Below are 23891 nucleotides of genomic sequence, written 5' to 3' on the forward strand. Positions count from 1 at the left end.
ATTTACACATTGAGATAACTGAAGTTCTACTATAAAACCAAATTGAGAATATCAATATAAAGAGAAACACAACTACTTATAAAACACATACAATCTATATCTAAACTAGAATTTACTCTCCATAACCTTATCCCATTTTCTACAATACACACGTTTTTGTCGTGAATAATTAAGGGTATATATATCCTTTGCATGCCCGATAAATAAGGAAATCTTTTTGCTTTATTATTACTGTCGTTGTGGATTTGAGTAATGCTACACTTACTACCTATTTGTATCATCATTTATATCATTTCTTTAATAGAGGTAGGGCTCATGCATGTAGATCCAATCTCTATTACAAAGATTGTACAAATATGTTGTAAGAGTAGATTTTTGTGTGGATTTATATACTTATATGGAAGTGAGTTAAGTTGTGTATAGTGACTTAAGATGCCATGCATGCGTAAAGGTTAGGTTTTCCTTGTGCTTTTAGGGTGGAATTCAGCTTCCATGCCTATCGAAGAGGTTGTACTTCTGGTTTAAAGGTTTTGTTGCGTTTTACGTGCAATTGTAAAGTATTTGTGATCATGTGACGTTATTTTTATCAAACTTGTCATCGCCTAGCTCAAATCAAAGACCCAACCATGGGCTATAGCCAAGATAATTCTTTTGGAAATTAACAAAATGATAACTAAACCCTAACATGTATTCACGTCAATAACATAGAATGCAACTTAATGGTTGTGCATTTGTGTATGGAATTTAACAATATGAACGTTTCGTTCAATATAATTTTCACATGTATTTATTCATGTTAGAGTTTGTTTATAAAGAATCAAGGGACTTGACTGGTTGATAATAGTTTGTCTTGAGTTTCATTTTCATGAGACTTTAGTATGTATACCTTCATATAAATTTGGGTCCGCCCTTGGACCGCAGCTAGTTAAGCTGCATTTTCAAATGAACGGGAAATTTGAATAGTTAACAATATTTTCGCTAAAAATAAGATGATAATTTATTTTTTTTACTAAAACATATTAGAATGGACAACAATCAACTGAACACATAAGCGTTTTATGGGATAAGTTGAGCTAGAATCTCCTTAAAACTAACTCTTATGTAACACTCATAACTGGTTCGTTAGTTCTAAATGTCCTAGTTGACACAATAACGACATTGCACTTGTGTTCTCCGCTGCCTTAGTGTTTCGATTTCAAGTAAATTCATTATGAGCAGTGGATTATTATGGATGAATTGACAATATACAAACACTATAATCTTTAATGTTGGTATTAATCAAGGATTAACAACTTAGTAGCGGAATATATGCCTTATTTCAAATAAAAAAATTGTTTTCTTGGTCACTAAATAATTCAAATATGTATATGATTATTCTTCGTTCAATTTGATTTAAAAATATAAATTAAATATTCGATATTAATGTTCAATTGCAACTCTTAATATAAAACTTAACAATAAGTGATTATTGTTGCAGTCTTATTAGATTAGAAATGTGATTGTGTAAATCCTAGTGTATCTAGAGATATATTTGAATATTCCCTTTAGTAGTTAATATCCTATTAAAGTTGTAATCCTATTAGAGTAAGAATTTAGCCTTCCCTACCACTATAAATAAAGGCACAATGGGGTAAAATAGAACACACCTCTCTTTTCTCTCTAAGTGCCACACCCCCTCTCTCTGGCCTCCATAATTGTTCAGTAAATTATGCCTACAACACGTTATCAGCACAGTCTTAATGCTGCGCTAAAGAGAGTTTATTTTTTAATCAGGGGAGTATTACGTTTTTTATGATTAATTTATTATTTTATTGAATTGATCTACATGCTATTGATTCAATTTATTTTTTCTTTATTGGACGTGATACAATGTATTGGAGATGCAAGGCTTTCAAAGAAGGATATTCTACAAATTTGAAGGCTTTTGTTGTTTTCTGCCAATCAGATGCATGACTTTCAGAGAAGGATTTTTTACAAATTCAAAGGCTTTTTGTTGTTTTCTGGCAATCAGGTACGCTTAAAATAAATTAAAATATTTGAAATGACCATGAAGCATGAAACATTCCCCATGATGCATGATCCCCCTATATTTATATTTTCCTTTCAATTATATATATTGCATATGTGTTCATATATTTTGTAAATAAATATATTTGTTCATGCAATACGCAATTATGCTATATGGAATTTGTGAGTCAAAGAAACAAGATAAATTAGAAGCAATTAGGGTTTTCAAACCTTAGGAATTTCGAAAAAAAAAATATAAAAAGGGAAAATCGCGGCTCGAAGCCACATTGAGCCAAACATGGACCAAAACTTCAGCAGCCCTTTAGGCTTGCTGTGTGCACATCACCAAGCTCGCATGACAGGGTTCTTCACAATTGGGCTTGCAGCCCCAATTCATGCCACCTCATCAGAAGCCAGCCTTGCTGGGCTTCTGCTCCATGGCCCAAAAACTCGATTGCTGCTTAGTTTCCTCCATGCAATGGTCCCCTTGTAGCAACTCATGCTGCTCGGCTCTTTTTTTTTCCTACCCTGGGTGGCTAGCCAGCGTTGCAGCAACCAGCCTGCTACATGTGAATTTTTTCTCTCGACCCATGAGTGCAACAAGGCTGCAACCTTGCTTTTGCAAGTTAATGGGCTACTTATAGCAGCCTCACATGTCCTAACTGCAGCCTACAACTAATGGGCTATATAGATTAGATAGCAGCCAGCAATTCAATGCTGGGTTGCCTCTTTTTTCTCGGCCCAAAGCCATTTTTGGCTTCTTTTTTTTCAACCTGCACCCATATTTTTTGTGCCTAATTTCACAGCCTTAACCAATTTTTGGAATTTTCTTTCGAATGGCCTGCAGCCGTCTAGCCCAAAATATGGCCTGAAACTTTGTATTATTTTAATTCTACGATTGACCCTAAATGGTCCCGATCTATTGAATTAATTAAAGTAACTAGCAATCTATTAATCTGACAAGACATCCAAAATTATTGGCCTGAAGCCCACTTTTGGACATTAATGATTCAATATTTTATTTCTTTTCTTTGAATCACTGACTCCCTTTCGTAATCCCGAAACACTTACAAGTGAGTTCCTGAAGCAACCCAAACCTACTAAACTTAGTTGTATATTGTATTATGTGTTCTTACAGGTACCTCCTTTTATGAACCATAAGATTCATAACTAAGCTCAAACCTGTAGTTTCAAATTTAGTGCCTTTAAAGCCCGAAGTCTTCATAAAACAATACACCCATGAAAACCCGATGTTTTTTATGTAAAACATGTCTTAGAAACCAAATGTTCTAACTTTGATTCTTATGGATATCTTATTTTCATAGCACCAATCACAATCTTGTTCCTTCCATTCAATGGATTGTCGAACCATAACAAGTTCAATTTCACTGATTTGGATATTTCTTGACCGAAACCACTTTATGTGGGTATAAGACGTGAATCTCCACTTGACTAATAAGAATCTGAGTAACCATTAAAGCCAAAAATGGCATGGAAGAGATGAATAAGCCTCAGCCATGATCTTCATTCGAAGACTTGTGCCTAAAGCATTACCCATAAAAGTACCTCCCGAATGAGGATTCCATGGCTCTTTGGCCCGCTCCTATGGACCATCTAATCATGAAAGACATTGCCTGAAGCACACCATGATTACGTCCATGAATAAGTACAATTCTGAAGTTTATAAATGTGATCGAATTTTGACTAGAGAATACTTTTCTCGTCCTTCCATGTTTCTAACTCGTTCCTGAAGCAGCAGTGTAGAAAGCGGAAGTTTACCAAATTCTCGGATCTGATGACTACCACAAAGGTGAGAGAAAGGTATCGACCCAACTTCGACCGGAGTCTACTAAACGGTATAGACCTAGCTCGGCTGGAGTTTACCGAATGGCTCAACCTGGTTCGATCAAAACCTAAAGAATGGTGGTGCCTTACTTCAGCAAAGATGCTATGAACATTATTGCTTGGCTTCCGCAGAGGCCTACTGAACAGACCCCTCCAGCTTCTGTAGGAGCCTACCGAACCCAAGTCTGGGTATGTCTGTCTCACCATCTAATTTTGAGTTTGTTTTTACAACATATGGTATAATCAGGGCCTGCCAAGGTGTGGCATCACTTCCAAAGCTTGATCTTTGGCACCTAAGACCTAATACTTCAAGAATAAGGGATATTGTTCCTGAACCTTAACCATGCAGAATCTGTTTCCATTTCGATTGAATAGATCATTAGTTATGCACCTGTTCGTGCCCCTACCAATGTCGTTGAGGAGTACCATTCTCGCAGTCAATATGTGAGACTGATTTTGTTCCACTGAACACTGTTGGAAAAGTAAAATTTTGACATGGATGACCTTGTTGGTCGAATCCCCTCAGTAAACCATTTACTTTGTGAACATTTTTCCATGTTCTTGGATTCAAGTTTGGTGTATGTTTTAGTTAAGGATAATCTTATTGATATTGTCCTCAAATACGAGTTAATTGCATCTTGTTTCTTAATACATGCGACCAAATTCAATTAAACTCGTGATTAGGTACGAATGTGGGAAAGTTAGTTGTTTGGATGAATGTGATACTATGCACACTAACTTTATGCCTAAATCACATCTCTAGCAACGACTTCAGGTTTATCTAACCTTATTAAGAGCATTGGTATGTCCTCGTTGTATGAATGGTACTAAGTTACCATTTAAGAGACCTTATATTCTACCCGTTCCGGAAGAACGTCGTTGAGTCTTAAGGATATTCGAGAGAACAATAATCATGAATGAAACAACTTATAGAAAATAGAGTTGAATATTTTTACACCACCTCCAAAAATGAGCCTAGAAATTTGATTTGGGGCCAATAGGCTATCTTCCAACTGGGGAATACGCCACATGCGGCCAGCCTGTAACCTAGTGATTGAGTAATTTATTTGCCTTGGCACGACGGTTTAGGACACTTAGGTCGAACAATAATGCCACGATGCATCTCCTTACTTGAAGTAAGGATATTTTGCTTACAAGCACACTTTGCCAAGCCTGCTCGTTGGGAAAATTGATTTTGTAAATCATCTCTCACAAAAGATACGAAATCACCCTCTTTTCATAGTGGATTCAAAGGGAATATATGTGGACTAATCTAACCAAAATGCTGACCATATAAATACTTATGGTTTTGGTTGATGAATCGACAAACTGGTCACATGTTTGTCCACACACATTGCTGCTAAACCTCTTGGCCGATTTTAAGGGCTCACCACCCTACTTATCCCATAAAGTCTGGAAGAATGGATAATGCACAATCAACGGTTTTCAATAAAGTATTGCATGTCTTTTGGATTTATAATTGAACATCGAATTCTTATCTTCATCCCAAATAGCCTCATAGAGTGATCATAAAGTGCAATTTAATTGATCACCTGAACCTTGGTGAATGCAGCAAGCTTTCAGTTTCTGCCTATGACAATGCAATCTTGTACGCAGCTATGTTGGTCCGCCTTGAGGCCCATTGCAACCCAACCTATTCGACATTATTGTTGGTTACGAGATACGAACCTAACACTTCGTATTTACGCATTTAGGTGTGCATTCCATGTACCAAGTTGCACCACCACAACATACCAATATGGGTCCTCAAATAAGGATGTGAATCTTTGTCGATTACGATTGTCCTTCACACTAGCTCTTTTAGAACCCTTACATGCGATCTCTTTACCGCTCATTTATGGATTGTCACTTTAATGAGACAGTCTTCCCGCCGTTAGGGGGAGATAAGAACGTCAATGTTCCTATAAAATGGCACGAATTTTCGTGGACGTTGCCCACTATGTCTCATCTCGATCCTTGTATCGTACAAGTATGATAAGCAAGTGCGATGTATTTCAACTTTCAGAATGTTACTCCAAATGCATTCATCGGATCTAGCTAAAGTGACGAGATCATATACTAGCTGCAAACATGCTTGCAAGGATAGACATACTTAATGGACGTCGAGTTAGCATCACTAAAGGGTGTGCCACCTCTGTTGGACTGTTTGGTACACTGATGGATAAACAATCACTCTATCTTATCCTGGAGCATGACAAATCACTCGGTTCATAGGATTCACTTCCCTAAAAGAGAAAGACATGACACAAAATGAATCTATACTTGATCGTTGTCTCAAATCATTTCCATCTCATGAGATTAATCCAGATTACTCTCGAGACTTGAAGTTATTGGTCCAGTAAACTTGTTTGGATGAGATAATGGAATTGGAATGAGATTATCATTGATGATGTTTTCACTTATATGGTAACTACCGACATAAATGAATAGCAAGGATATCGAACCATGTTCCGTTGATTAGTGACAACGTAGAACTGATTGGACAATCGAAATTACAATCCAGGTTAAATTCCTTACCAAAGTGTGTTTGGACCTATCGTTCCTACACTGCCCAAGGTAACCCTATTGTGTTACAAGTGGGAAAGAAAGCGTAATGAGATGAATGAAATAGTACAATATAATGCAGGCCTTACGACGCAAGGTTTCTCTCAAATGCTCTATGTTTGATTGCAGCATTATGAAACGTGGTTAGTGTTTTCTCGATGAGGATATTAATATAGAGATTTACATGTAAGTTCCCGTAGAATTACATGGAATGGTTCAAATAGTTCCAAACCACGGAACACCCTCTCAACTCGTTTGAAGCATTCACTTACAGATTGAAACAATCCGACAGATGTGGTATACCCGTCTAAGTGATTATTTGATCAGTTAGGGATATGAATTATACCCTTGCATGTTAAACTATGAAGTCTTATTCTGAATGCTAGAGTTACACTTTATGCTGTTGACATGAATCTCACTACGACTCTAGAAGAGCTTGAGAAAACTGTCTCACACTTGAAGACGGAATTTGAGATGATGGATCTTAGAAAACTTATCTTGACCTGAAGTTCAAGCGTTGTTCTAACGGTACTTTGGTCTACCAGTCAAACTACACCCCGAAGGTGTTTCCTTTAAGTATACATATGATATTCCATACGTTATATGCAAATGAGACCCTTTAAGAGGTTATGGAATCTGAAATTCCATATCTAAGTTCAACTTTGTGCTTTGTTGTACTTAGCTCATTACGTTAAACAGGACATCTCTTTCGCTGTTGATCTATTGATAAAAATGCAGCACTGCACCTACACGCAACCATTGAATTAGTATTAAAGACGTTTTTCCGTTACCTTGAAAGGTACTACGGATTTGGGCTAATTGCAATGCATCTCGAGCGGATCTGACCCCCTAATCCTCAAAATGATGCTTGCCTTATTTGTTATGCTGACGTAAATTACTTATCAAACCCGCACAAGGCAAATCCCCAAATGGTTATGTATTTATCGTTAAGAGATATCGCAATATCTTAGAGGTCTATGATATGACCTTAGTTGTGAAATCTTCGAATTGTTCCAAGACTCACTTTACTTCACTACGCCACACGTGAGACATGGTTAGGAGGTCCTGTTGAGCATATTCGAAGTACTAGTTGTTTTCATCCATCATTGAGTCCTGATAACGATCCATGAAGACTATGCCGCATGTATAAACCTGACCAAGACATGATACATCAACGAAGTTAACGCCAAGACATGTTGCGTCTACATCATATCAGCAAAGCATCAGGAGATTGAAGTCATGCAAGCCGATCGCAGATAACCTTACCGATCTCTACACGACGTCATTGTCGAAATCAACATTCCAAAAACTTGTCCAAGGAATTGGTATGCCTAACTATCATATACAATGCTTATAGTTCTCATTTGAAAGTTCTGTCAAACATAGGGGGAGTATCCAAAAGTATACTCACTTGATCTTAATGTACTCATTTTCGCTACGATTAGGAGCATTTTTCCCACTAAGTTTTTGCTACCTAACTAGGTTTTAACGAGGCACCCATTCTTGGCTGATCATACCCTTCACTCTTCTACTTGAGTCTAAAAGACGTATAATTTTGACTAAATGAAACTTCTCACTTTTCTCCTTAGTCTATGGGTTTTTCTCCCACCTTGGGTTTTACCATAGTGAGGTTTTGTGAGTTTTACCTTTTATGCATTCTTCAGTTGATTTGAGACTCGCATTCACTCATTATGCCAACCACTTTATCAACTGTACTTATTTCATTACTGAATACTTGATGCACCATTTGTTAGAGTATTTACACATTTAAGATGGGAGTGTTGCAATCCTATTAGATTAGGAATGTGATTGTGTAAATCCTAGTGTATCTAGGGATATCTTTGAATATTTCCTTTAGTAGTTAATATCCTATTAGAGTTGTAATTCTATTAGGGTAAAGATTTAACCTTTCCTACTACTATAAATAAAGGCACAATAAGGTGAAATAGAACATACCTCACAATTACATATCTCTCTCTTCTCTCTATGTGTAATTCCCTGAAAAATTTACATATATGAATTGAAATATTCAAAATTATGAATATGTGAAAAGAATCGAGACTTTACATTAAACTAGCTATGAAGTTTGGAATTTGGTAATTAATTATTTAAAATTCCTAGACTTTTTGAGGTTGCAAATTATATTTTTGAATAGTGCTCGATCTCACGAACGCGTGGGCACAAACCGTTGGTAAAACGGAGTTATAACAAAGAAGTTATTAACGAGATGATAGATGCAACCATAAAATAAGTGAGATTAAACAATTCAAGAATAAAGGTTACAAAAATGAAAATTTGTCCATATAAAGAAAAATGAGAAAATATAAAGGTAATATCGTACATTTGAAATGAGAATTGATTTATAAAAGAAAATGGTGGCAAGTGAGAGCAAAATTAGTACGTTGGTGTTGAAATCTTAAATTGTGAATCTGGATGGAAACAAGGTATATACTTAAAGAATTACGATAGGTGATACTTAAATAGTGGAGAGGAATCCTTGGTTGTGAATTTGTGCATTAGAAAGAATTTGATAGATAATTGGAGTAGTTAATTTGTGGTTTTTAAATAAAGTTTGGTCCTGAATTTAATGCAAATGATTTTGTTTATACCATACTTGACCAATCCCGAAACTACTGAGCACCGGTTAATGTTATACCGTCAAGGATCCAAAAGAGTTTCCCTCCAACCAGGAGGCCAATCATAGCGCAACATGTGTCGACATCAGAAGCCAATCACAACACAACACATGTCAATGTCAGAATGAAACTAGAAACTCTCTTCTATAAATAGAGATCATTCTCTCACAATATTTCCTAATGTCCTTTGTACTAAATCATTCACTAGTACTTACTAAAGGAGAGCTTGAACCTATGTATTTGTGTAAACCCTTCACAATTAATGAGAACTCCTCTACTCCGTGGACGTAGCCAATCTGGGTGAACCACATTCATCTTGTGTTTGCTTCCCTATCTCTATCCATTTACATACTTATCCACACTAGTGACCAGAGCAATCTAGCAAAGGTCACAAACTTAACATTTTCTGTTGTACCAAAGTCCTCAATAATTTTGTGCATCAACATTTGGTGCTGTCTGTGGGAACGATACTTATTCTCACTCTCTTGAGCTTTTGTTAAGCTGGTTTCCACCATTCGTACACTCTCTTTTGATCAGGCATCCCTCTCCAACATGGGGAGCGAAGGAAGCCACAGCACACAGAATGACACCCTTCTTGCACCTAGTGCAAAGCAACGAAAGAATGAAGGAAAGAGGGTTGCTCTTCAAGCTAAAGTCAATGAGCTAAAAGCTCAGAACAACAAGATAGCAATAAAGAATGAGGTCATCCAGGAGTAGTATAAGAAGCTCTTTGAGACGCTCCACGAAACTAGGCGTACTCAAACACGCGAGCTCGTTGCCCCTGTGGACATTAACCATCATCTAACATTGAAGGTCACATTCCTTCAACATGGGTATCCCTGATGAGGAGCGAGCTAATCATCAAAACATTGATCAACATGAGACTTCTCTCAACCCAGCTGCTTCGACCCGAAGCAGTAGAAGTGGAGGAAGACACCTCCTTGTATAAGGGTTGGAATGATCAAAAGCCGTTTATCATGACTACCGAGACTAACTAAAGCAACGTCGAGAGATCCTCTCCACATATGCTTGAAGATCAATGACCCAAAGGTTTCTGAAAGACTCAATCCCCTCCCACGACCCAGGCCACCTACCAATCTAGGGAAGGAACGACAAGTCCCAGAGGAACATGAAGGTACAGGGGACTCTGAGGTATTCTGACAGACTCGCCCTAGAAGTCAGTACGGCGAGTCCAAGGAAAAATCACACACCCTTGCTCAAACTTTCCTACTTCCAAGAGGCGATCGAGACTTACGAAAGAAAATCCCAGTGGTACATGACTCCACTCAAGACCCCCTTGTCCTACAGCTCATTGAGGAAGTAAACAAGTTGAAGGCCGAACGTCAGGCCGAGATACCTAACTGGAACCAACCCAGGCTTGGCCCTCTCACAAGGATGATCCTCGACATCCCCTTCAAGCGAAGACAAAATAAAAGCTTAGTTTACAACTCTATACTGGAAGGGAGGACCCAATTAAACACATTAACCTCTTTGAGTCCACCATGGCATATTGAATGCACACTGATGAAGAGCGATGTCTTCTCTTCCCCTCCACCCTCTCTGGCGGAGCTCTAAACTGGTATTGCCGTCTTCCACCTGAGACAGTAGAATCATTTAAGGAACTGAGGAAACTGTTTGCCTCTCAACACATCTTCCAGATCGATCGTTTGCATTTTGCAGATGACTTGTACACTATTCGCCAGAAGCCGAACGAGTCACTACGAGAGTATGCCGATCATTTCAACCATGAGTATTCTCGCTGCGCTAAGGCAGATGACAAGACCATCCTCAAGGTCTTCACGACAGGCCTACGTAATTGTTTCTTCAAGTACATGATCAATGCCAACACTTAGAAGACTTACTCTGAGGTGATGGCACAGGCTTACAACCATGCCTTCGTCGAGGCAAGGACATATCAAGGGAAACCCCCCACAGCCACCCTTTATCAGCAAATAGAGAATGGAAGCTAGATCCAACCAAATGAGAAGACCTCGACCTTCCAAACGGCAGCGGTGTCTCCCCCTGCCTTACTTAATACTTTACCAAGTCAACAGACATATCAATCTCAGGGCAAAAGGAAAGATTTACATCCTCACCAGTCTCATTTTAGTAAAAAGAGTAAGGGACACTACCACGATAACCAAGGGTATCGCCATGATAATCTCCAACCCCAAGCAGTCAACACAGTGGGTCAAGCACGTGTCAGGACAGCCCCTACCCCAAGGTATAAGGCATACACACCTTTGAACGCCACAAGCGTGGCCATTTACCCCAGCATAGCACACTTGATACTAAAGCCAAAATCGAGGCACCCGAATTACAAGCCCACGAAGAACACTAGCATGTTTTGCTACTACCACGAGCATAACGGCCATGACGGCGAGAAGTGTATCACCCTTCGTGATCATATTGAAGCTTTGGCATGTGAAGGAAAAATTGATCAATTCCTCCTTCACCCTCTAAGGGGTAATCATAACCAACGCCAGGTGAATGTGATATATTCCATAAGTGGTGGCACACCCGTATCTAAATCTTCCAACAAGGCCATGAAAAATAGTGAACGAGCTTTAAGGTCTGGCCACCACATGTTTCACGTGGAAGACATCAGGGGAGGTAAGTATCAAAAACAACTGGGATCCAATATGTTTCTACCCTGAGGAAGAAAGAGGTATCATCTACCCTCATAACGACCCACTGATCGTGGAAGCTCACATAGCCAACTTTGAAGTACGACAAATCCTGGTAGACATGGGGGCTTCGGTCAATATCATGTTTGCTGAAGCTTTCAGGGCACTTAATGTAGCTGAACACTTGCTCGATCGCTCGAATTCCCCTCTAATAAGCTTCTCCGGTGATATCGTGCAACCTTTGTGGAGCATACACTTACCTTTCACCATTGGTACAGGCCCTTACACAGCTACCATTTCCACTAAATTCTTGGTGGTTAATTGCCCAACGGCATACAATGTCATCTTCGGATGCACAGGCATCAATGATCTCAAGGCCATGGTATCCACACATATGTTGTTGATGAAATTTCCAACCCCCTATGGCAATGGTTACATCAGAGGAGATCAACTTAGTGCACGATCATGTTACAACACTTCGGTCAAGCAACAACACTTGCCTGTGCCCAAGGAAACCCTTTCTATACATGACTAAGTCAGAAAGACCAGCCTAGACAAAGCCAACTTGAATCTTCACGGTGGCAACAGTCAACCCGATGATCATCGAGATGAATTTTTCACCCAGCAAGCACAACCCGCTGAAGAGTTGGAGAATGTCTCTATCTCAGAAGATTATCCGGATCGCATGGTGAAGATTGGCACCACCCATTCGGTTATCATTGATCTTTTTTTTGTAAGAGAACACTGAGGTCTTCGCCTGGTCATACGAGGACATGCCCGGCATCTCTCCCGATATCATTTGTCATCGCTTAAGTATTGACCCCAAGACCCTATGACAATGAACGGTACGAGGCAATAAAGGCAGAAGTTGAAAAACGCAAAGGCATAGGCTTCATCCGCGAAGTCAATTATCCAACGTGGGTAGCAAATGTTGTCCTTGTTAAGAAGAATCTAACCAAGGAAAGTCTCCTACTCCAAAAGGTTTTGTGGAGAATGTATGTCGATTACACCGACTTAAACAAATGATGCCCAAAGGATAGCTTTCCTCTTCCTCTCATAGACAAACTTATAAACTCTACAGCAGGGTGTAAACTCCTGAGCTTTATGGATGCTTACTCAGGATACAACCAAATCCTCATGAACCTTACGGACCAAGAACACACAGCCTTCACTACTGACAGGGGACTATATTGCTATAAAGTCATGCCCTTCGACCTAAAGAATGCAGGAGCGACTTATCAGAGACTGGTCAATTCAATGTTCGCCGAACAGAATGGGAAGAGCATGGAAGTTTACGTTGATGATATGATAGTCAAGAGCAAACATGATGACCAACACATCACCAACCTATCTGAAACTTTCACCATTCTGAAGAGGTATCGAATGAGGTTGAACCCCAACAAATGTGTCTTCGGCGTAGGCTCTGGCAAATTCTTAGGCTTCATGATAGGCCAACGGAGGCTAATCCTGAGAAAATCAAAGTAATCCTCGACATGAAGGAACCGGTAACTTCAAAATATATCCAAAGCCTTACTGGCAAGGTGGCAGCCTTAACTAGGTTCATCTCTAAGGCCACAGACAGATGTGCTCCTTTCTTCAAAGCACTTAAGGGAAGTAAGAAGTACATTACGTAGACTGATGAATATGCTGAGGCATTCAATAACCTCAAAGACTACATGAGTAAAGCCCATCTTCTCTCCAAACCTGAGGTTGGTGACACTCTCATTATCTATTTGTCGGTATAGGCTTCAGCAATAAGTTATGTTCTCATTCAAAATGATGGTAATGTCGAACGGCCTGTCTACTACACTAGTAAAGCCTTACAAGATGTGGAGACTCAATACTCCAACATTGAGAAATTGGCTCTAGCATTGGTCAGGTCTGCTAAAAAATTTCGCCCTTACTTCCAAGCACACTCCATCATCGTGCTTACCAATCATCATCTTCGACAGATACTCCAAAGTCCTAACACTTCTGAGCGAATGATCAAATGGGCGATAGCATTGGGTGAGTTTGACATCTCTTACCAACCAAAGCCAGCTGAGAAGAGCCAAGCAGTGGCAGGCCGACTTCACATATCCTGTTGACATTGTTTCTACGCCTAAAGAAGTGATTTCATTACCCTCGGAAGCTCAGAAAATAGAACCAACAGCCCCAACATAGAGTCTATATGTTGATGGCTCGTCCAACCAACAGGGTTGTGGAGCAGGACTAGTCCTTATGACCCCTGACAAAGTGGCGATGAAGTATGCTCTTCGTTTCAAATTCAAAGCGTCGAACAATGAGGCCGAATATGAAGCCCTCCTAGCAGGCTTACGTTTGGCCAAACACCATGGGGTTAAACGAATTGATATTTTCAATCACTCCCAATTGATGGTTAACCAGGTCACCAATAACTTTAACGCTAAGGATAGCTCCATGGCAGCATATCTAGCACAAACACAATTGTTGCTCAAGCACTTTCACTACCAGATCACCCAAATTCCTCGAGTGACAAACAGTCATGCAAATGCTTTGGGTCGCCTCGCCTCAGAGGTGGAAGACAAGATTGGGAGAAAAATTCAGGTCAAATTGTTGGCAGTACCAAGCACCATGGCTACGGAAGTATGTAACTTACAACAGGGGGATAGTTGGATTACCCCGATTTATATGAGACAAATAAGGCAAGTGAAAATGATTCCACACTTCGGTACTTAGAAGTTTCGTGATTACTCAATGGCTTGGATCTTGCAAGTCCCTAAACGAGGAGCTTCCCTCACTCGGGAACTTAGGGGAGCACTGTTTATACCATACTTGACCAATCCTGAAACTACTGAGCACCGGTCAACGTTATACCATCAAGGACCTAGAATAGTTTCCCTCCAACCAAGAGGCCAATCACAGCGCGACACATGTCGTCATCAGAAGCCAATCACAACACGACACATGTCAATGTCAGAATGAAACTAGAAACTCTCTTCTATAAATAGAGATCATTCTCTCACAATATTTCCTAATGTCATTTGTACTAAATCATTCACTAGTACTCACTAAAGGAGAGTTTGAACCTATGTACTTGTGTAAACCCTTCACAATTAATGAGAACTCCTCTACTCCGTGGACGTAGCCAATCTGGGTGAACCACGTACATCTTGTGTTTGCTTCCCTGTCTCTATCCATTTACATACTTATCCACACTAGTGACCGGAGCAATCTAGCGAATGTCACAAACTTAACACTTTCTGTTGTACCAAAGTCCTCATTGATTTTATGCATCAACAAATTTAAATTGAAATAGAAAATAAATAACTATAGTAGTGAACTAAACAAGATTTTAATTTGGGTCCATCAACAAAATTAATTCCCGAAAATAAATATTTCAAAGACTGGGTGTTACACTATGTAACACACCCCCTCTCTCTGTGGCCTCCATAATTGTTCAGCAAATTATGTCTGCAAGAATTATGTATTTTTTGTCACAAAGTGACCAATAATAGCTTGTGTTAGAATTTAATTTTGTTTTGTGATACCAAAATGCACTTCACAAATTAACCAATAAAAAATCTAATACGCTTGTGTCAATGGCGTAATGCGTAATCCATTTTAAACAACATTTTTTCCCCTTTTTCCTCAAAGAAAAAAGCCGCCCTATAGGAAGTGATGGAAACCATTAGACTCGTGTTAGCTCGGGGACTCTGACACCTAGTTCATTGGAACAAGGAGAAGAAATTTTTAGTTGTGACGAGAACACAAATGATACATCACGTGTTTTTATGCAAGTGGTGGAAATTTTTCATTTTTAAGTTATTAACCTTTTAACACATATAACCCACCATTTATATAGGGACACGTGATGTATCACCTCATATGACGATCACACTGAAAAATCTCTCGTCCAAGGAGGTTCTTTGTTAGTGCCACATACACTTAAGCTGAGTCAGCTAATTACTGGGCCCCAACAACAATGAATGACATTGTCGTTTAATGGGACAGTTAAAGCAACATCAAACCAATCACAACAACACAACACACACGAATGTCATAGGAGATATTATTCAGTAAACTAAAAACATGGTACATTAAATATTATAATACAAATAATTGAATATTTAAAAAAATTAAACTATTTATTATATCTCACCCTATTTTGATACATTTTAAAAAAAAAATTGTGCAACAGTCGATACCCATTTCGTTTGTCGCTACTAGGATACTACTCAGATTATTATTTAATTAAGGTATACTTAATTAATACTAATCATCTCTTAAATATCTTTCTGTTCTTAGGACCACACCACCGCTTATTTTTTTTATTTTATTTTTTGTCAAAAGGAAAACTTTATTAAATTCTAATATGAATGTTTACATCTTCAGCAAGAATATTAAATAAAAATTCCGGACCAATAGCATCCCAATGGAATGTTGGAGCAATAATATAAAATATGGGAAATAACAATATAATTCCAATGATAATAATCATAAAGAAATTCACAACATCAATTATATATGAAATTAATATAAACTACTAGAGTGAAAGTTAGAATAACTGACAAACTTGGAGATTGAGGCTTGCATAAATGCAATGTCCTAAAGATAGAATTTCGCCTCTACTCTTGTGCTTGTAGTTCAATAGGCGTCCATCTCCCAGGATTCAACAATCTATAATCCGAAGTCAAAGCACTTCAATCTTCGGACTCTGGCGAACTTTATATATTCCGTACTCTCAAGACACGACTCGGAATTTGACACACGAATCATTTGAGAAACAAAGTTGGGGAAACCCTATTTCTCAAGAGAGTAACAATTAACTCTATTTTTCTATATTTAATGATAATGGTTTCATGAGTTTATATAGAACCCAAGTACTTTTTGTTAAGGAGATGTAACTTTTCATCTATAAGTATACATCACTTATCAAGAGAATACACCTAAACAACATAACCTTTCTAAGAAATTGGTTAACACTATTTTTCATTCAATTATTAAAATTATATATTACAATATTTCATATTATAATATATAATTTCCAACATGGAAGGCACCTCCAAGTGAGTCAACATATGAGGCGATAGCATGAGCAGCGGCATTTCCATTCCGCTTGACAAAACCAAACCTCACCCCTCGAAATTGAGAGACCAACTGACCAATATCATGAATATAGCATTCCAAAGTCGCACCCACCACATAATTCCCATTAATCATACTAATTATCACTTGAGAATCAGACTCGATCTCCGCTTCCTCATAACCCAACTCCAGACAAACCAATAATGCCGCACGAATTGCCGCAGCTTCCACCATAGCCACCGTGTTGAAGAGTAGTCCACCCTCCTCCCCCCCCCCCCCCCCAGCCACACTCAACAAACCAGCAAAATCCCGCATTACCCAGCCATATCCACCTTTGCATGTCTTAGAGCACCATGCGCCATCGCAGTTGACCTTAATCACCCAAAAACCTGGCCGCTTCCACCGTACTGGCTGTCCAGCAAATACAGCCCCAGCCACGGCGTCACTCCCCCCAGATTCATGATTTTCCACAGAGGTGCAAACTCTAAATTCCAAAAGTTGCTTACGTACCAAGTGAACCATATCCATGGGATCATTTAACACCTCATGAAACACCATTTCATTCCTATTCTTCCATATTCTCCACATAATAAACACACACTCCTGCAGCAACTCATCCTTCCTATCATCTTCATGAAATCTCATACATAACCCCTTCCAAGTCTCATGAAAATCTCGCCCAATAATAGCCGTGATATCTATCTGCAAAGAGCAACAGTACCACAAAACACGACTAAACTCACATGCAAAAAACAGGTGATTCTCCGTCTCCTCCGCACCTCCACACATCACACATTTACTTTGCACTCGCATGCGCCGTCGAAGAAGGTTGACCCTAACTGTTTATATATTTTACATGTTTTTCACCACCATAATGCTTCAGTTCATATATTTTTCCTCACAAATTTGGTCTCTAAATTCACGAAAAGGCAATAGATGCATGTTCCATGTCAATGGTTTGGCACATGAAATTTCTAGTTTTCATACGGTGGAATAAATCCTATACCTCATGCTTCACATAATTTAAGTTACTCTAAAATCCGGTTATAAATACTCAAAGAAACAAATTTCAATTACACCAACCACTTCCAAACCTTGTACAATAATTAAATAAAGATAAATGTAGGGAGAAAACTTATGGAGTGTTGCTGTATAAATTTAGAGAAGGAAGAAGGAAAAGAATCGACAGAGAAGAGAGGGGAAGAAAAGGGCTTGATAGAATGATTATGGAGAAAAATAACTACACGCATTTTTTAAAATTTCTATATTGTAGGCCGACAAATTAAGCTATTAAGCAGTTGAATTTCTACTTTAATGTGTTAAACTAAAAAAGAAATCATTTTAACGTTTGCCATAAAATATATAATTCAGAAAGATAATATTGAAGATAAGTTGGTAAAAGCCCACACTTCATACTTGTAAGATATTTAAACTCCAACGATCACTTTCTTCTCCAGTTTCAGTTTACAATCAAGAGTCAAGACAAAGTACAGAAAAAAAAATTAGGAAGTTGAAATCCAGCCCCAATGTTACTATTTTTCGCAAATAATGAAAATAATAAATCAACCCACCACCACTTCAAAAAAGATTTAATTTTTCCCTCTTGAGAAAATAGTGTTTGTCTCGCCCACAAACTGCCACATGGCTTGAGAATCTCCATGATTGGTGGACAATTCAAGCCTTCGAAGGTTGTGGCTCCCAGTCACCTAGATTATTTTATCTCCCTCCCTCTCTCTCTCCCTCCATTTTTTCTCCCTCCTCAAATCCTCAGACTCCCAGTCGTTATCTTTCCACACAGAGGAAGAAAGCCCGAAGCTTTCATTTTTTTTGTTTTTGTTCTTTCTTCTTTGCTTCTCAGAGCACAAACCTATGGCTTCCGCTGTTTTCTGCAACTCCATGAACCCATCGGCGGTAGTTTTCTCAAGATCCCACCTACCGTGTCCCGCCAACAAAGACTTCCCGCATGTATTTTCCCCATATTTTCACTACAACTGCCATTTGAGAAGCAGAGCAAGAACTGGGAATAAGAAGTGTTTGACTGAGGTGAGAGCTGCGACGGCGGCGCCACCCGAAGAGGCCTCCACTAGTGCGCCCGCACCGACCCAGCAGAAGAAGAACCTGAGAATTCTGGTTGCTGGCGGTGGAATCGGAGGGCTAGTTTTTGCTCTGGCGGCGAAAAAGAAGGGATTTGATGTGGTGGTGTTTGAGAAGGATTTGAGTGCTGTGAGAGGAGAGGGGCAGTACAGAGGTCCTATTCAGATACAGAGTAATGCGTTGGCGGCGTTGGAAGCCATTGATGTGGATGTTGCTGAGGAGGTTATGACGGTTGGTTGTGTTACTGGGGATAGGATCAATGGACTCGTTGATGGGGTTTCTGGTACTTGGTAAGTTGTTTTGATTGATCCAGGTCGCGTTTGGTGTCTACGATTCGATTGGACTCGATGACGGACAGTGGTTGTTTTGGACTGGTAGCTTATAAGAGTTTTTCTGAGTTTTTTAAGTGATCAAGTTTATATTGATTGCCAAATTTGTTTCCTTTTTATTGTTTTTAGGCTAAAATAATTTGGGAATTTACCTACTCCTTTATGAGATAATGAGAAGAAGTCAAAAGGATTTTATTTTCTTGTTTAATTGATGAAAACCAAGAAGAATAATGGATGAAGAAATTATGTAAAATAAAATCTTTTATCATAAAGATAGAAATTGTTCAATTCAATTTTCAAAACACAATTTACATGATTCCGTACAAGTATTGATGATTTGTATGCAGCCATTCAAATGTATTGATGATTAGTTGATTATCAGGTATGTCAAGTTTGATACATTCACTCCTGCAGTGGAACGGGGGCTTCCAGTTACAAGAGTTATAAGCCGAATGACATTGCAACAAATACTTGCTCGTGCTGTCGGGGACGATATTATTATAAATGGTAGTAATGTTGTTAACTTTGAGGATGTTGGAGATAAGGTAATGATCTCATGCTACCCGTTAATTACTTAAATCTTGTTTGTACCGTTGTTTGTCGCTTAGAAATGTGAAAAAAAATTGAGAAAGTGTTTCCTACTTTTTGTTTGTGTCTTTATATAATGTGCATCTTCGCAGTGCTATTTCAATGTAATCGAACTGCGTAGAATTCATCTGGTTTGGCAGTTGGTAAGAATTCTTATACCTTTGTCAATTTAATAGGTCAATGTGATGCTTGAGAATGGTGAGCGTTTTGAAGGCGATGTTCTGGTTGGGGCCGATGGTATATGGTCAAAGGTATTGCAAAATTCCAAGGCTCAAAATTCTGGGCACACATGTGAAATATTGTCTACTTATATACCATAATCTGCAGAGTATATTCATTATAAAAATATTAAGTTGAAATCAAATTACGTTTTCTTGTGAGTAGGTGAGGAAGAACTTGTTTGGATTAACGGACGCTGTTTACTCTGGTTACACTTGTTATACTGGTATCGCAGATTTTGTGCCTGCTGACATAAATTCTGTAGGGTATGTCTGACCTTTTATTTTTTTTAAGTATGGCTAGTTTACGGGTTTACTGGCATTTGCACCATTTCATTGTCTTCTTATATGTCAGGTTAGATTATGCGTGAAGACTTAAATTTAAACTTATCTTCTGAAGGTACCGCGTATTCTTGGGGCACAAACAATACTTTGTTTCTTCAGATGTCGGTGCAGGAAAGATGCAGTGGTATGCATTTCACAAGGAAGCACCTGGTGGTGTTGATAGGCCCAATGGTATAGATTGAGATTCTCAGCCTTTCTTACGTAGTTGAAAACGTCAGATGGTGATATATGTGTGTGCTTATACTCTTTATGATAGTAGAAACATACGATTCATTTGTTCTTGTCCATTTTTTGGCAGGTAAAAAGGAAAGGCTGCTCAAAATATTTGAGGGCTGGTGTGATAATGTGATAGATTTGTTACTTACCACAGAGGAAGATGCAATTCTACGACGAGACATATATGATAGGACACCCATCCTAACCTGGGGAAAGGGTCGTGTAACCTTGCTTGGCGATTCTGTTCATGCTATGCAGCCAAATATGGGTCAAGGGGGATGCATGGCCATTGAGGTATGCATTGCACTGATTTGGTTCAACACCGGGCATTATCCATCACCCAGATCATGTTGTTGAGCGTTCTTTCTGACCCTATTACTTAATCATCACAGGACGGTTATCAACTTGCCATGGAGCTTGATAAAGCATGGCAGAAAAGTAGCGAATCGGGAACTCCTATTGACATTAATTCTTCTTTGAGAAGGTAACCCCACACTATTATATTGATGAAAGTTAATTGAGATAAGCTGATGACACTTCCTGATGCATCTGAATCTTAGTGTTCTTAAAATGAAAATCGTAGATTTAAGTTATACGCCAAAGCAGTTGTTGTATAGACTTTGGTGAGTTTTTTTACTTTATCTTCAGCTATGAGAATTCTAGAAGACTGCGGGTTGCCATTATTCATGGAATGGCCAGAATGGCTGCACTAATGGCTTCCACTTACAAGGCTTATCTGGGAGTGGGACTTGGTCCTTTGTCGGTAAGACCTTTTATTAAGTACATACTGAAAATCAGTTAAATTTATAGATGATAGAACGAAGGTGCATATGTACTCATGTTGGCTTAATTCCCTTGTAGTTTTTGACCAAGTTTCGGATACCACATCCGGGAAGAGTTGGTGGGAGGGTTTTTATTGATAAGGCAATGCCCTTGATGCTGAGCTGGGTCTTAGGTGGTAACAGGTAAAATTTTGATCAACTGTAACTTTCTGTGTCTTTTGCTCATTCTTTTTTGTTTTAGTTATAAAAATCTTATTACAATTTAATCTGTTGGCGCTTGGATCATAGACCTTCATGTGTTTTAAACGGATACTTTTCTACCGAGAAACTGACGATGTTTCTTTGCAGCTCAAAACTTGAAGGAAGGTCACCCAGTTGCAGGCTCTCAGATAAAGTACGTTGTTCAAAGTGTTATTCATCAGCAGTGTATAGAAATTGTTATTTCTTTCCTTCATCTTCGGATCGCCTTTTGGACTTTATTGTTACTTAACTGCTAATATGCGGACAAATTTTATGAAGGCAAGTGACCAGTTACGAACATGGTTTGAAGACGATGATGCACTGGAGTGTGCTATTGACGGAGAGTAAGTTTTATCCCAGTTTCTGTCATCATAATCTACAAAATATTTTCAGTAAATTTAGTAATCCAGGGTAGTTGTGTTGATATTCAATTTGTTCTTGTAGGTGGTATCTTATACCTTGTGGGCAAGACAATGATGCTTCGCAACTTATTTGTTTGAATAGAGATGAGAAAACATCCTGCATAATCGGGTATGCCTACATACCCATCATTCCCGTCCTCCCCTACAAGACACACATTATATTATTGTATAGAACAGAACCATCAACCGCACATTGCCTTATATTTTGGAAGGCACAAGTGTTTTCAGTAAGATGTTCTAAATAAGAAAATTCTAATGATGTTTTCTCCTAGTCGTAGGAGCGTACCACATGGGGATGCTTCTGGAACATCAATAACAATACGCTCGCCCCAGGTGATTTGACCGCTTCTGTTCACTTTACATTTATCTCCAGAAACAAACCTATTTCTTCCTTTTTTTTTGGTGTGTTCTAGATTGAGCGATGAGGTATTTCTTAATTCAGGTCTCGGATATGCACGCTCGTATCAGCTACAAGGATGGTGCCTTCTACGTGACTGATTTGCAAAGTGAACATGGTACCTGGATTGCTGAGTAAGTAGAAAGGGTGTTTTTTTTTTTCCTTACCGAAAGAACTGAAACAAAGTGGTTTTCGCCTTTTCTGCGTGCAACTCAATTTGTTAAAACTTTTCCCTGCATTCCCCCTATAATACCTTCTACTTGTGCAGTATTGAGGAGAAGCGATACCGAGTACCCCCAAATTCCCCTGCTCGTTTACATCCTTCCGATGCTATTGAGATTGGTTCCCAGAAGGTAGTAAACAATCCTTACCGTATAGTTTTCTGCATAACTCACAGTCAATCCATCGTATCTGGCAAATGGTGCCACATTTTTGCACGGTGGTTCCTTTTGTCGGAATGAATTCTTAGCATCCAATTATTATTATGCAGGTGGCGTTCAGGGTTAAAGTTATGAAGTCTTCTCCGAAGAGTGCCGAGAAGGAAGGAGTTCTTCAAGCTGCGTGACGGTAACTTCATATAATGAAATTTGTACAGCATTGTTGAGAGCAGTGGAAATGCAAAATGTGAATATGCTGCGTTTTGCAGAGTAGATAGCATTACACCAACATTAGACGCTACCCTTCCAAAAAAAAAAAAGAGGAAATATGTGCGACATGTAGAACTTTCTATCTTCATGATGAATGTGAATATATCGATTTTGACTAGTCTCTTGATATCCAATTGGAGAGGTGGTTTTTTCTAGTTTGTTCACCCTTCGGTTGTGGTTCAGTTCTCCACCTTTTGGTTGGGAGTACAAGTGATGCTTTTAAATTATTAAATTAGGAGAGCTAAGAAGATATTTGTGCTAATTGCTATCTGATAACTCTGTTTTTCTTTTTTGGCTACCACCTTGCTCTCCATTTCTCTTTTTCCTCCTCCTCTGCTGGTCTTTCAGTGTTTTGCCTGTTTTTGTTCATGCTCCTATTATTTGTTCTTGTTACTAACTAAATGCATATCTGATTTGTTAGATGATCGGATATTCGATTCGATCATGCGATCCAATTTCTTTTTTTTTTTCTTTTTTTCTTTTTTTCTTTTTTTGTTATCATACTCCAAAATCTCAAATCTCACCTCCCGTTGCCATCCTTTTAATTCGAAAACGATTGATTGAATCGAATCGGCTTTGTGCGGGAAGAGTCTCGGAGTCATGAATACGAAAGGTTGCTGGGTTGGTGGCAGGATAAGAAAGTGATGAGACCCAATTATAAGTACAACTTATGGAGCCCAAGCTGAGGCACAATTACAGTCCATCGTATCTTACTGTATCTCCGTCGTATTTGTTACGTATTTCGTTAGTTTTCAAAGAGCTGTATTAATATCCCTTAGTGTGATTAGAAACGAAGTAAATTTCCTTGAGGTATAGTTTCCATGTTACGTCACCGTACAAGTTGTGATGTGTCTTAATTTAATATAGTTGTTAATATCCAGGTTGCA

General features: G+C 38.8%; 2 protein-coding genes across 3 annotated transcripts; one reads left to right on the top strand and one right to left on the bottom strand.

The window, feature by feature from the left end:
* Window positions 1-16669: 16669 nt before the first annotated feature.
* On the bottom strand, window positions 16670-17515 carry LOC126602841 (uncharacterized). The gene has a single exon (XM_050269687.1). The coding sequence runs from the start codon at window positions 17513-17515 to the stop codon at window positions 16670-16672; it is 846 nt and encodes a 281-aa protein (XP_050125644.1).
* Window positions 17516-18440: 925 nt separating this feature from the next.
* On the top strand, window positions 18441-23122 carry LOC126602040 (zeaxanthin epoxidase, chloroplastic-like). Of its 2 annotated transcripts, none has more exons than XM_050268855.1 (16): window positions 18441-19110; window positions 19532-19694; window positions 19914-19988; window positions 20122-20222; window positions 20356-20471; window positions 20599-20810; window positions 20909-21000; window positions 21165-21279; window positions 21378-21481; window positions 21647-21692; window positions 21818-21882; window positions 21983-22069; window positions 22239-22293; window positions 22403-22491; window positions 22626-22710; window positions 22848-23122. In XM_050268855.1, the coding sequence occupies exons 1-16, from the start codon at window positions 18596-18598 to the stop codon at window positions 22920-22922; spliced, it is 1995 nt and encodes a 664-aa protein (XP_050124812.1). In that variant the 5' UTR covers window positions 18441-18595; the 3' UTR covers window positions 22923-23122. The 2 variants fall into 2 exon arrangements, with proteins under 2 accessions (XP_050124812.1, XP_050124810.1); XM_050268853.1 differs by having other exon boundaries at window positions 18442-19110; window positions 22233-22293.
* The last annotated feature ends 769 nt before the right edge of the window (window positions 23123-23891 follow it).

The sequence above is a fragment of the Malus sylvestris genome, chromosome 15 (genome assembly GCF_916048215.2).
Source record: "Malus sylvestris chromosome 15, drMalSylv7.2, whole genome shotgun sequence".
Classification (NCBI taxonomy): domain Eukaryota; kingdom Viridiplantae; phylum Streptophyta; class Magnoliopsida; order Rosales; family Rosaceae; genus Malus; species Malus sylvestris.